The sequence below is a fragment of the Zophobas morio genome, unplaced genomic scaffold (genome assembly GCF_036711695.1).
Source record: "Zophobas morio isolate AGI-343-1 ecotype UQ-CSIRO unplaced genomic scaffold, CSIRO_AGI_Zmor_V1 ptg000030l, whole genome shotgun sequence".
Classification (NCBI taxonomy): Eukaryota; Metazoa; Arthropoda; class Insecta; order Coleoptera; family Tenebrionidae; genus Zophobas; species Zophobas morio.
The window spans coordinates 15964436-15977984 of NW_026972135.1; the positions used below are offsets into that span (position 1 = coordinate 15964436).

General features: G+C 35.1%; 1 protein-coding gene across 3 annotated transcripts in view; it reads left to right on the top strand.

Annotated features, from left to right (window-relative positions):
- Positions 1-13549, top strand: part of Nipped-a (Nipped-A) — a 66007-nt gene that overhangs the window by 19657 nt on the left and 32801 nt on the right. For all 3 annotated transcript variants that reach the window (XM_064068839.1, XM_064068840.1, XM_064068838.1), the window contains exons 12-17: positions 1849-3005; positions 3055-4031; positions 4084-4505; positions 10764-11114; positions 11167-11488; positions 11539-12303. In XM_064068839.1, the coding sequence (XP_063924909.1) occupies positions 1849-3005; positions 3055-4031; positions 4084-4505; positions 10764-11114; positions 11167-11488; positions 11539-12303 (3994 nt within the window). The remainder of the gene's footprint in view (positions 1-1848; positions 3006-3054; positions 4032-4083; positions 4506-10763; positions 11115-11166; positions 11489-11538; positions 12304-13549) is intronic.

Below are 13549 nucleotides of genomic sequence, written 5' to 3' on the forward strand. Positions count from 1 at the left end.
ATTTTCAATAGGGTCCTGATTGAGACGCCCCAAAAGGTATTAAAATCCATTGTGTTTTAAAATGTCCCACAGTCTAATAATATTTGTCAAAGTAAATATCCAGTTTTTTAAGGTTGGAGGTTTCTCTTTATCATGTCGACTCCTAGTTTGAAATTCTATTAGAATTGTAGGGGGAGTGCTTTCTCACGCCAAAACTGAATGTGCCCGCTCTTGTCTGTAATTCCACAACGCAAGTTCTTCCTTTCAGTTGGATTTTTTGTGCTACCATTGACAGAGTCGAATAGTTGGTCAAAAAATAACAAAATCTGGCAGTATCCTCCACGCCTCCACCAAGTGTGTTTAATGCATCTGTAAATAAAAAAGTGACGATATAATGGGAAAAAATTATCGTATAAGGTTTATAATCTTACCAAATTTTCCAGCTATATTTAATGTTACAGCGACACGTGCACTAAAAACTTGCGGCATATTTTACTTATTTTTTTTATCTCGTTTTTGTATATGTTTTTTTCTTTTAATATACCTATAGAGTTTTCTTTCAACAGGAAAGTTAAACATGTTTTCAGTTTCTTGTTGGAAAAAGAAGACTTCGCATATTAAGAAAAAATGGATAAAATATAAGCCCCGCCCACCCACCCCTTCTCAATTGTGATGAATATTATATTCATTATGAGCTGAAGGGCGAAGCTTAGTTTGCAACATCCTCATTTCTCTACAAGAAATTGCCATATGGAATATGTTTTTAAACTGGTAGAATTTTTTAGAGAAATATTGAAAAAATTCATCACAATTGAGATCGGGACGGGTGGGTGGGGCTTAATCTTTGTTTTTTTCTTTATATACGTAGTTTTCTTTCAAACATTTTTTGGCGCAAAGAACGAGATATTATAATAAAAAAACATAAAGTCAATCTATTATTCAATAATTTTGGACTGTACGTAGAATAACTCGTACTTTCTCCGAAAAATCTAAAAGTTGAAAATGAAAAGAAAACTCGTAAAACTTTAAATCGAAAAACTGCAAAATCTAAAAATTCAATGAGTTACATATAGGAAAATTGAAGAAAGAAAAAAGAAAACTTGAAAAATTGCAAACCGAAAAATTGAAAAAATTTAAATTGAAAAAACAAAAAATTGTAAAATCGGAACATTGAAAAATGGTAAAAATAAAGAAAATAAAAAACTGGAACGAAATGGAAAAATTAAAAATTGAAAACTTCAGAAACTCAAATCGAAAAATTGCAAAATGTAGAAATTGAATTGAAAAGTTGAAAATTGAAGATTTTAAACTTGAAAACTAAAAAACATGCAAATCGAAAAAATGAAGCAACAAAAAATGAAAAATTGAAATAAAAATTCAAGTCAAATAAGCTGTGGGAGCGTTATTTACGTCACTGGTTTTTACTTTATAGAGGTTATCAGAAAATAAAAATCGCAAAGAAAATAGAAAATATTCAAAAATCATATAAAGAAAAAATACGAATATAACAATAGAGGAAAAATATTCGCGAGTTTAATGTCAATGCAGACTGTTAATTCTGCAAAATTATAAGTGTCACTGTAATATACAAATATTTGATTAATAAGTAATTTTTTTAAGATTAATTTTTTTAGGCCACTTATGATGCGAAAGACGTTTACAATAAAATAATCTACTATCAAAAACTGTAAATTTACCTCAAATTAGGTTATTAGTCGTGCAAACAGTAAACTCTATATGAGGAAGCTTCACCAATTTTTTATTTAAAACTAGCAATAAATTTTGTCAGCCTTTTTCGACACTCAATCGGAAAATTGAACTCCCTCTCAATAAAACATTGTTTGCTAACGTCGATTAATTCTTTAACAGACTTATCCATCAAAGAACACAACTTATTCATCGTGGATTTACTTTCCCTATGCAACACCGAAGATTCCAAACTAAACACATTTTCTTGCTACAAAAACATAACGAACTTCATCCCATTACGCAAAAGCGCCCTTCGCGTTTTGGCAGCTTGCCATTACTTAGAAGAAGTACGAGAACAAATTTTCCAAGTCTTGTATAAAGCTTTAGAAAAACCGAACGCGGAATTACAACAGACCGCATTCGAGTGCATGCGAGATTTCATCGCCGGGTATCAAGTTAATAAAGACCTGGTTTACCAAACGGTTAAACCGCTCCTACTGACCTTGGGAGACGCTAAAAACTTGACCCTAAACGGCGTGAAAATGTTGTCGTATCTAACTCAGTTGTTCCCACTGACTTTCAACGAAAACTTATGCGAACAGTTGCTCGAGTTGTTGAAACAGCTTCTGGAGAATTTGACTAATACGCATAAGGTGTCAACTGGAGTTTCTAAGAAAGGAGACGAAGAGCAAAAGATTGTTACTATTATTGGAATTTTCCACCAAACGCCGGCAGCTTCTTCGAAATTTATTGGTCAGTTGTGTCAGTTGATTCTCCAAACGGAACAGGCGATGTTGATTGAAGCTAGTTCTCCATTTAGAGATATTTTGATGAAGTTTCTGCTGCGTTACCCCGCAGAAACGCTTGAAATGTTTTTGGATGATAATTACATCAAAGATAAGCAGTTTAGTCGGTATTTGGAGTATTTAATCAAACACAAAGATGGTAAGCCCTTTAGAGATCACATTCAGAATAGTATGGTGAAGAGGTTGATTGCCATGGCGTTGGCTAATGTTCACGTAAATTACACTCTAACGGCGCCCGATCGAAACGAACTACAATATCAAAGTATTAGGATTATATCCTTGTTGATCAAATTTGACGATCAGTGGTTATCAGAACAGGCGGAGTTAGTGGAAGCTTTTAGACAAATTTGGTGTGATGATGCATACCAAGAAAGACACAAAAATGTTGACAACTTGGAGTATCCTCACTGGAAAGAACCGAAGTTATTGGTGAAAATTCTACTACACTATTTTTGCTACCACCCGAACAACGTGGATTTGTTGTTTCAATTATTACGGTGTATGTGTCACAGGTTTATACCAGAATTTCAGGTAAGTGACTGTCGTGGATGTTGAATAGCGTTTTAACTGTGTTGTTTAGTTTTTGAAAGATTTCCTTGCTAACACCGTCGCCCAAAACTACACAGTTGAATGGAAGCGGACTGCGTTCTTCCGCTTCGTCAAACTTTTCCCTACAAACACCATGTCACAAGAGCTCAAGTCCAAAGTTCTGCAACTAATTTTAATTCCGTGTTTCGCGGTCAGTTTTGAAAAAGGAGAAACCAACAAACTAGTGGGAGGTCCTCCAATGCCATATCAAGACAACCCAGATAACGTCGTTTCAGTATTCATAAACAAACTAATAGACCCAGATAACCCATTCCCTTCAGCCGATTGTGTCAGGATCGCCCTGCTCCAGTTCTCTTGTCTTCTCGTAGAACAAGCAAGTCCACACATACACGACCATGACGCTAATAATAAAACGCAAGGTTTCAAACTTCGTCGTCTGATGACTTTCGCCTGGCCTTGTTTGTTGGTTGAAAATTGTGTGGACCCAGCAACACGTTACCATGGCCATTTGCTGCTTTCACATATCATCGACAAGTTTGCCATACACCGGAAAATCGTGCTTCAAGTGTTTCACAGTTTATTGAAAGCACACGCTTTGGAAGCTAGGAATGTCGTGAGACAAGCTTTGGAGATTCTGACTCCGTCGATGCCTTTGAGGATGGACGAGGGTAACACTATGTTGACTCATTGGACCAAGAAGATTATCGTGGATGAAGGACATTCGATGCAACAGCTTTTCCACATTTTGCAACTGGTGGTCAAACATTATAAAGTGTATTATCCGGTGAGACACCATTTGGTGCAGCACATGGTGAATTCGATTCAAAGGTTAGGGTTTAGCCCCACGGCTACTTTAGAACACAGGAAATTGGCTGTGGAGCTTGCCGAAGTTATAATAAAGTGGGAATTGTATGGGATTAAAGAAGACGCTGATACGACCGAGGTTGTGGATAATGTTCCAACGAAGCGCATGAGTTTTGATGATCCAATGGAAGGACAGCGAAAAAGGTAGGCCAAAATTGACACCTATTTAGTTTAAGTTGACTAAAAAAATCTTTAGGTTGGCTATGATGCAGCCGTCCACTTCTTACTCGCCAACGCCGGTGATCAAACAAGAACCCGGAGTAAATAAACCGATTGATCGGGCGCACACTGACACTGTGTTAAATTTCTTGTTGCGACTAGCGTGTCAAGTTAACGATTCGACTCCGCAAAATCCGGCGAATCCTACGGCTAGTAGTCCCGGTGAATTATTATCCCGGCGGTGTGTTATTCTTTTGAAAACTGCTTTAAAACCGGATATTTGGCCCCAACCGGTGGATTTGAAACTAGCCTTTTTCGATAAGATTCTTCTGACCGTTGAAGCTCCTAATCCTAATATCGGGAACGTTTGCACGGCGTTGGAGTTGTTGACTTACTTGTTAACGGTGTTGAAGAAGGATCAGATTTTGGCCAGTTTTAAACCTTTACAACGAGGATTAGGTAAGTTAGAATTTCGTCGTCTGAGAACTTGGTTGATCTATAGACCAGTTTAGGCCAATCTCGACTTTAAGCGTTCCGCATCTATCGCAACGATGTAGCCGTTTCGAGCAACATTGTCATCTTTTCTGTGTATTGTGGTAACCCAAACATTACGCCAAAATTAGACATGTTCATAGAATTTTAAAAGCCGTCAAAATTTCAAACTTCTAATACTTTTTGGATTAGAAAATCATTAATAAACTGATATTACACTAATTATTACACTCGTTGGACCGGACTGTGATGTCGAATGATATTCATTGTTGTTTAAACAATTCCCCTTTTGTGAAATTACAATTACAATTGGGTACTAATTTTAACCAGTGTTTTCACTCACATCAAACAAGCAGTGAGCTGACGCGTGATCTTTTTTTCTATCTACACTGCCTTTGCATTCAAATCCCCCTACACTAAGCTGAAGGTTTAAAATTTTAAAACTTGGTTTGTTACCTACGTTGTGGATTGAATTTTTCTTATTTTTCAAATGTGATTTTGTGTTTTTTTTGGCGCGAAATTTAAATTTCTAATTCAGGACACCACGGTCGCCACCAAGTGAAGAAAGATTTTACATCAATCTGTGGTGTTAGTTACAGTTTAAGATTCAAGCAAAATCGAAAATTAAATGAACAAGCGGTGAATTCTTGTCATGGCTATGTTTTTTGTCGAAAGGACTTTGTTCGTTGCCTACTGGTGACTCTCTCTCATTTCGGTTGCCTGGACTTTGCTTTTCTTTCTCGTTGTAAAATAGTGACGGCTTAGCACTGATTCTTTCTTTATTTCTTCCGGTATTTATTTTTCCCAATTAATAGTTTCTTGATGCTGTTATATAATCTTCTCATTTTTTCTGTTCTCTCTGTTATTTCTTTGTTGATTGTCCCATTGTATTCTATTGATGTTCCCAGATAGTTGTAGCTTTTGACTTATTCAATTCATTTCGCCGCCTTTGTCTGTCTACATTTATTTCCATGTTTATTTTTTCTAGCTCTTTTTGGCTTTCGATTACATTTTGTTGTAAATCTTTTTCTGATTTGGCCACAATCACTGTATCATCGGCAAATAACAGTTCTAGGAGTTTTATATTCCCCATCTTTCAGAATTCCACTTTCAAACTCTCGATTTTTCCTCTGCTTTTTTCTACAGTGTCATCTAAGACAATTGAAAACAATAGTGGTCTAAGTATTGTACTTAGTTCACTATTGTTTTAGTCCTTTCGTTGTAAATTCAGTGGATTCGTCGTTGTATGTTCATATTTTGTTTACGTCGTTTTAATAAAGAGTTTGTCGTATTTTTATCATATCTTCTTTTACCAATTCTAGTTCTTCTCCATTCAATGTTTTTATGTTGCACGTACTAATTTTCACGTTTTTCCTCCTATTCTTACCCTTAATACCCTATTCCACACTCTTTGCCCAGTTCGTCATCAGTGTTTCTTCGTTACTCCTATTAATTTTATTGTTAATCATTGGTTTCAGTTCTTTGCGACTAATTTCCTGTTTTTATGTACCACAACCAGATCTTTCCGTTTATCGTCAGCTTCTGATATCCTACTTTTACCATTTTTCCTAGTTTTCTTTCGCTTTTTTGTTGTTTCTCTGAGTCTTGCTTGTTTTTTCTTCTCTTCTTTGGTCATATCGTCTTCGAAATATTTGTTAGTGTCTTTCATTTGGGATATTGCATCCATGAATTCATTTTAACTTCTCCGTTTTCCAGTTTCACCATTATTGTCTTTTGCTCTCTTTTCGTTTTGATCTGAGCAGCTTCTATTATGTTCGCCTTGACTTTATTTTGTTATGTAGAAACGCTGTTACGCCTTCCTTGAGGTTTTGCTCTTCGAAATTTACTCTTTTTTACTGTGTTATTTCTTCTATCCTTCCTTTCCATTTTCTAGTTTACTTTCTACTTTCTCAAGCCTATCGGACATTCTTTAATTTTTTCTTTTTAGTTGTTTATATCTTCCATGTATTTTTTTGGCCCTTCCTTATGAGTCTGACTTCTTTTAGGAGTTCTTTTAGTACCTCACATATTTGGTTTATCTTCTCAGTATATCCCATTCTGGTTTTTCTTCCTTCTTTATTGCTTTCAAAGTCTCCTTTAGTTTTTCTATCATCTTTCTGTTTCCTGCGTTTATCTGGACTGTCTTTTGGTTGCCTAAGGACAAAGAGTTCCCGTCACATCGACCGTTAGAAACAGAAAAACTCTTATCTTGGCCTTACCTTCTAACCTTATGTTTTGTTTAAGTATTTCCTTTCCACCAGACCTGCCATATCACTAGTTTCTTGCCTCTTTATCGTACTCTCGGCCTCTACCGAATAGATCTGTGCAAAATCTTGTACAAAACTCCCATTTGCTGTTTTTACATACCCAGTTTTCTTTCACTTTAGTTCCACATTCTCTCCATGCCTGTTTCTTCGCATATTTGACTACGTATTTGTTGATTGTTTTATAAGATATAGTTTTCCTTTTCTTTCTTCGCTAGATATTTGTTCCATTTTTGTTTCTTTTCTTTTATCATGCACTTCTGGCGTTCACAGCTTTTTTTGGCTGCTGGTTTTATATTGTCTTTTTATAGGTCCATTTGTCTACTAAATCCAATTTATTGTCGACTTTGCTTGATCTGGTATGTATTTAGTTTATTTTGATCTGCCTGTCTTATTTCGTCTTCTTGCAATCTATAACTCTTGGTCTTTTCTTTTAGTATTTTTCTTCGTTTCGTTTGTTTGTTTTCGATTTTCAGTTTTTACATATAATCACTTCCATGTACAGCAGATACTGGTCGTTTTCTATTTCTGTCGGTGTTTTGGCTTTTACATCGTTTTCCAACTCTCTCTGTATTCTATGAAGGAATCTATTATGGATTTTTTTGTTTGTTGTGGAGATTTTTTGTGTGTACTTGTGTATGGCTTTGTGTATAAATTTTGTGTTTGGTGCTATTTGGTCGTTTTCTACACATAGATGTATTGTTTAAGCTCCATTGTCGTTTTTTGTCTGTTCTCCGTTTTTTTCCATGTATCTTTGGATATCTTCGTTCTTGTTGTCCACTCCCCCATTGAGGTCTCCAATTATTACGGTGTTCGCTATTCCTCGATTTCGGTTTGTAGTAATTGGAACAATTCCTCCTTTTCTTTTTTTTTGCGTTATTATTTGGTGCGTATGTTATAGTCCAGGTGTTATTTTTGTCCCACTTCGCTTCTATGACTAATAGTCTTTCTTTGGTTTATAGTTCGTCTTTTTTATTTTTCTGAGCTGTTTTCCTAGCATGTCTTCACCGAGTGATCTTTGGTTTACAGTTCTTTTTATTTTTCGAGTATAAGCTAAGGAAGTATGGTAATCGAGTCCATCGCCGGCTCCCTACTCTTGTGTTTTTCCGACTTCATGACCCTTAGAGTATAAAGAAATAGGTTTTCCGTTTCTGTTTGTCTGTCTGTCTGTCTGCCGTCTGTCCGAATTTTTCTTATACAGATAATCTTCGAAACCAGGAAATTACTGATTCGGTCAAATTTTGCATGTATAATGGGACTATCATGTAGATGGTAAAATGCCAACCAAAAATTGGCGAATCATCCCAACCAACAATTTGATGGCGTTATTTCCAAAATTGACAATAGTAAATTTGTTTATATTTATATAAAATAAAATACTCCCGCGCTTACGGGGTGTAAATCCGTATTGAGTTTTCATCCTAGACATCCAGATTTTTGTAAAAAAAAATCAAAATTGTATAACAATATTTTGCAATTTCACTTTGAAACTGCAAAACCGAATGCTCTGAAATCTTCCAAACGTTTTAAGGTTATCGTAGGCGTGGTAAATCGTTAATCAAAATTTATTCGTTCATACCCTCCCAAAAAATTGATGACGTAATCTCAAAATTTTAGCGACTAAATCCCCTCTGAAACATGCAAAATATTATGACTACATTTGTAGTTTATCAATGCACTTTATAGTTTGAAAATTTGGGAGTACATTATTATTATCAGTATGAGACTAGATCTATCCCAATTGATATGTGTCCTTGCAAAAATGTTGATGACGTCATCACAACATTTTATAATGGAAATATTTACTTGAAATAAATGCATAACAGGCTTCTTTACATTTACTTTAACGTTACGTGCATATCTCTATTTTAACTTAAAAGGGTTATCATCATAAAATATAATTCAGAAAATCAAATCTTATAATTTTTAGAGAAATCTGGATTTATTTATCTTCGACTAATTTTTTGATATCACAATTTTTCGTTTTTCCTTTCTCTTCGATTTTACAGTTTTTTGATATCACAATTTTTTCATTTTTCAGTTTTTGCAATTTTCAATCTTTGATTTTTCAGTTCCCCGATTTTTAAATTTTGCAATTTTTGGATTTCTCAATTCTCATATTTTCCGATTTCTTTAATTTTCAACATTTCGATTTTACAATATTTCGATTTTTTGATTTTGCACTTTTTCGATTTTTTGATTTTGCACTTTTTCGATCTTGAAGTTTCTCAACTTTTAATCTTTCGATTTTTCAATTTTTCGTTTCTTCAGTTTTTCAAATTTTTGTTTCCCAAATTTTAGATTTTTCAGTTTTCATTTTATACCTTTTCGTTTTTTTCATTTTCGATTTTTCAATTTTACAGATCTGCAATTTTTGACTCGGAAAGTTGATAAATCGAAAAATTAAAAAATCGGAAAAAACAAAAAGCTAACAAAACGAAAAATTGCAAAATCGAAAAGTGGAAAAACGAAGAATTTCGATTTACAACTGAAGAAACGAGAAATTGAAACTTAAAATAATGAATCCAAAAATTGGAAAATCCAAAAATTGTAAAATCGAAAAATTATAGAATCGTCAAAAATATAAAGTCGAAAAACTGTAAAATTGAAACATCAAAAAATTGAAAATTAAATATCGAGAGATTGAAAAATTAAAAATCGAAAACTCGAGAAACTCAAATCGAAAAATTCAAAAGTTATAAAACTGAAAAACTGAAAAATTTTTACTTGAAAACTTGAAAAATTGCAAATCGAAAAACTGAAGAATTCAAGTCACAAAAGCTGCGGAAGTGCTATTTACGCCACTGGTTTTTACTTTGGAGAAGTTATCAGAAAACAAAACCGAAAATATTTTTTTAAATTTTTCAAAGACGCGAGATTTATTGGGGCGATAGAAGTTCTGTCAAAAAGCCTTCGATCAATTTTTATCTTCCTGCTTCTGTCTATTTCTATTTTATTTTCTCGTTTCTCCTCCTGTTGAAGGTCCCGTGTTTCATATACTTCATTGTTAACTACTAGCTTGTTGTCTAGCTTGTTCTATCTTAGGGTAGAGTTATGACCCTTTTCTCTAGCCTCTTTTAAAATCTTTGTTTATCCACAGTTGTATCTTTTCGTCGTTTTGTCGTCGTAAGCTACTGTAGGTTCTTACTTCTTCGGTATTATACCTCCCCATTTTTCTAACTTCATTTATATTTGATGTATAGCAGGGTCTATTACCATTCTCATTTTCTCAACTACTCTTAACTCATTGCCTCTCGTTCCGTCTTCTCTTTCTCCTTCTTCATCTGTTACGCTTTTGATGAGTAGATTGTTTTCCCTTATCTCTCGTTCCAATGATTCGATTTTTTTCTTGTCTTTCTACCAACCATTTTGCGTAGCTGCCAGTTTTCTTTTTTCACCGATCCTAGCTCTTTTATGACTTGATGAATTCTCGTCTCTATTTTTTCCTCCATCTATTTTATATTCCTACGAGGTTTTTTTGTTCTTGCAGTACTTAAGCTTCACTTGCTTAATTTATTTGGTCTCTATTTCTTGGTGAATTGCGAAGGTTAGCACCAGTAGGTCAGAGTACCATAGATCATTTTTCAAGTGTTGGGTTTACATGCAATAAAACAAAAATAATACGTGTTGACGCATAGTTGAAGTTTTACACATTTTACTGATTACACTATGGCGTCGAATGTGATTCATTTTTGTTTAAATATTTATCCTTTTGTGAAATTGCAATTACAATTACGTACCAATTTTAACATGTATTTTCACTTAAACATCGAACTAGTTGTAACGCTACAGAAATTTCATCGGATTCCTGGGCGAACTTCCTAGTAGAGAAAAGTTGGGGCTACCATTTAAACAAATCGTTGCAAAAACACAAAATATTTATCTCGAGCGCTCTGGTCTGCGGATCAAATACTTTCTCAGACGACGATTTGTCAGTTCATTTGTTACCGGCTACTTCCAGGTGCTTGCATAACTTCCACGAATAATAAAATTATTAAACTGGTGCACGGCTTGCTCACAAAACTCATGTCACTATTTCCCACGGAACGTTCAAACACCTCAGTTTCATGTAAATACGAGGAATTAGAGATTCTATACTCAACCGTGGGTAAAGTGATTTTCGAGGGTTTGAACAATTTTGAAAAGAACGCCCAAGCCAACTCTTCAACCTTATTTGGAACAATGATGATCCTCAAGGCTGCTTGTGCCAACAATCATTCCTATATTGATTTACTAATCACCCCTTTCATGAGAGTGTTGCATCGATTAGCCAAAGAACACCTCCAACCAACCTCCACAGATTACGCAGCAAGTACGTTTTTATTTCGAGTGTGCTATTATTCTTACTAAAGGTACAATTTCAGTCAACAGCGAACTCTTAATCTTGAGCTTGGATCTCGTCAAGACCAGAGTCGTAGTAATGGGCGTTGAAATGCGCAAGACCTTCATCGGTACCATTCTAGTCGGTTTAATCGAGAAAACTCAAGACATAAAAGTGATGAAAGCCATCACCAAAATGCTCGAGGAATGGATGAAGTGCAAAAACGTAGTCACTCTAAATCAGGCACCAAGCTTGAGAGAAAAATCAATCCTGTTGGGGAAAATGATGCAGTACGTTGAAAAACGATTCCCCGAAGATGCCGACCTGAACGCCCAGTTTCTCGAACTCGTCAACTACGTCTACACGTAAGACACGATTTTGTTACCGACTTTCAGGTTTGAGAATTTCGTTTTAGGGACGTCAATCTTAAAACCACCGAACTGACGTCAAAATTAGAACCGGCTTTTCTAGCCGGTTTGCGGTGCAATCAGCCTCACATACGCTCCAAATTTTTCAAAGTCTTCGACGAATCCATGCGTTGTCGGCTTCATGATCGACTTCTGTACATCGTGTGTTCGCAAAACTGGGAAGCTATAGGTCAGCATTACTGGATCAAGCAGTGTATAGAGTTACTTCTGGTTACCGCTTCGGCTGACTCTAGTATACAAATGGCACACGAAAGTAGCATTCTACCGAGTATTACATCTGTGATTAATTCGGCCGAGAAAAGAGAAGAATTTAATTCGATGCAGGTTGACAATCCTGAATTTTACACGTCAACGGAAATCAAAGAGGAAGTACTGGATTTGGATTTGTCGAACGTCGAATCGAATCCCACGATTGAGGAGAAACCGATTGATCGCGCCGAGACTATTTCCAAAATGATCAAAAAACACTACGAGTTTATCGAGGTTTCACGAAATGTGACGACGGATCAGTTTTTGGTTGCTGCGGCTCAGTTGTGTCATATGGATACTAGTTTAGCGGAGCAGGTGTGGCTGCAATTTTTTCCACGAATATGGGAAATTTTGGAAGAGGACCAGAGGAACATACTGGTGCAAGAAATTTTACCATTTATTACTTCTGGTACCCACATTATACAAAAGGATTGTCACCCAAGCGCTATTAACACCTTCGTGGAGGCTCTGTGTCGGTGTAATCCCCCCATTCAAATAGCACCGTAAGTATTTCTATTATCCGTTCACGATCTTTATATAGTAGGGTTGGCCATGAAAATCTAGTGAGCAGTGTTGGGGACAGATACTTTTAAAAGTATCTAGATACAGATATAGATATATGGAAGATAAAAGTATCTAGATACAGATACAAGAAAACAGATACTTTTTGAAGCTTTGGCGAATAAAATAACTGAAAACATGTTTATGTATTTTTTTATGTATTGTTTAATGATTTTTTTTTAAATCAACAACATTTCGAACGTATTGTCACCTAAATTATTTCTTCTTGGTGTCAGAATTTGATTTCCGCTACTAAACACCCGTGGTATTAAATTTAAAAAATAAACATTTTATTGTAGCATAGTTGTTCAAGACTGAAAAATCTTTTCTTTTTTCGTGCAAATAGGCCATCGTTTCGCTATTTGATGTGTCGCAAATTGTGCAATATTTATTACGTGCGCTTAAAAAGAATATTTTTTTTGTTTTTATTCCCATACTACAGTGTCCAAATTGTGTTCGAGTATATCTAATAATTATCTCCAGCATTAAAATTAATATTTCAAAAGAATACGGGAATTGAATATTCTGTGCTGAAGATCTGTTGTCGGCAACCTGTCATCAATTATTATTCCTCAATATGGGCTTAACGATGTTTTTATGACCATGTCTGGTAATCGTCTATTCCGGTGCGGCTGGTATATATATTTTAGGAAGAATTGCTGGTTCCGTTTAAGGCAAAATAAGTACAATTTCTTAGAAAGGTATTTAAACCCCTTATAGGATCAAAGGCTACCTGGCAGGCCGGAATCACCAGAGTGCAACTTTAAACTTTCAGATTTTTGTTGAAACTCATTTTATTTTAATCTCGTTTCACGATTTCTGAGAATATATCACGATAAATTATTCTACCGAGGGTTGTAAAAATATTAATTTTGTTGCCCAAGATTTACACTTAAACATAATCGGCACATTCTAGGGCAAAACGGACCTGCCAAGCCCGCCTCGCGTTAGGTCCAACAATGAAAAAGTGAAGAAATGACACATGTGGCAACAGGAAAAGATGCTACATTTGTCTGAAAAATAAAGATATAAAACAGTAACAAATATGCGATTTATGCGAGAGAAATGTATGTATTGAACATTCAATTAGTCGATTACAAAACTAATTTGTGCTAATTGAAAAAATTAATCCTTATGTAACACGCAATTATTATTTTCTAAAAATAATAACATACCTTAAACAAATAT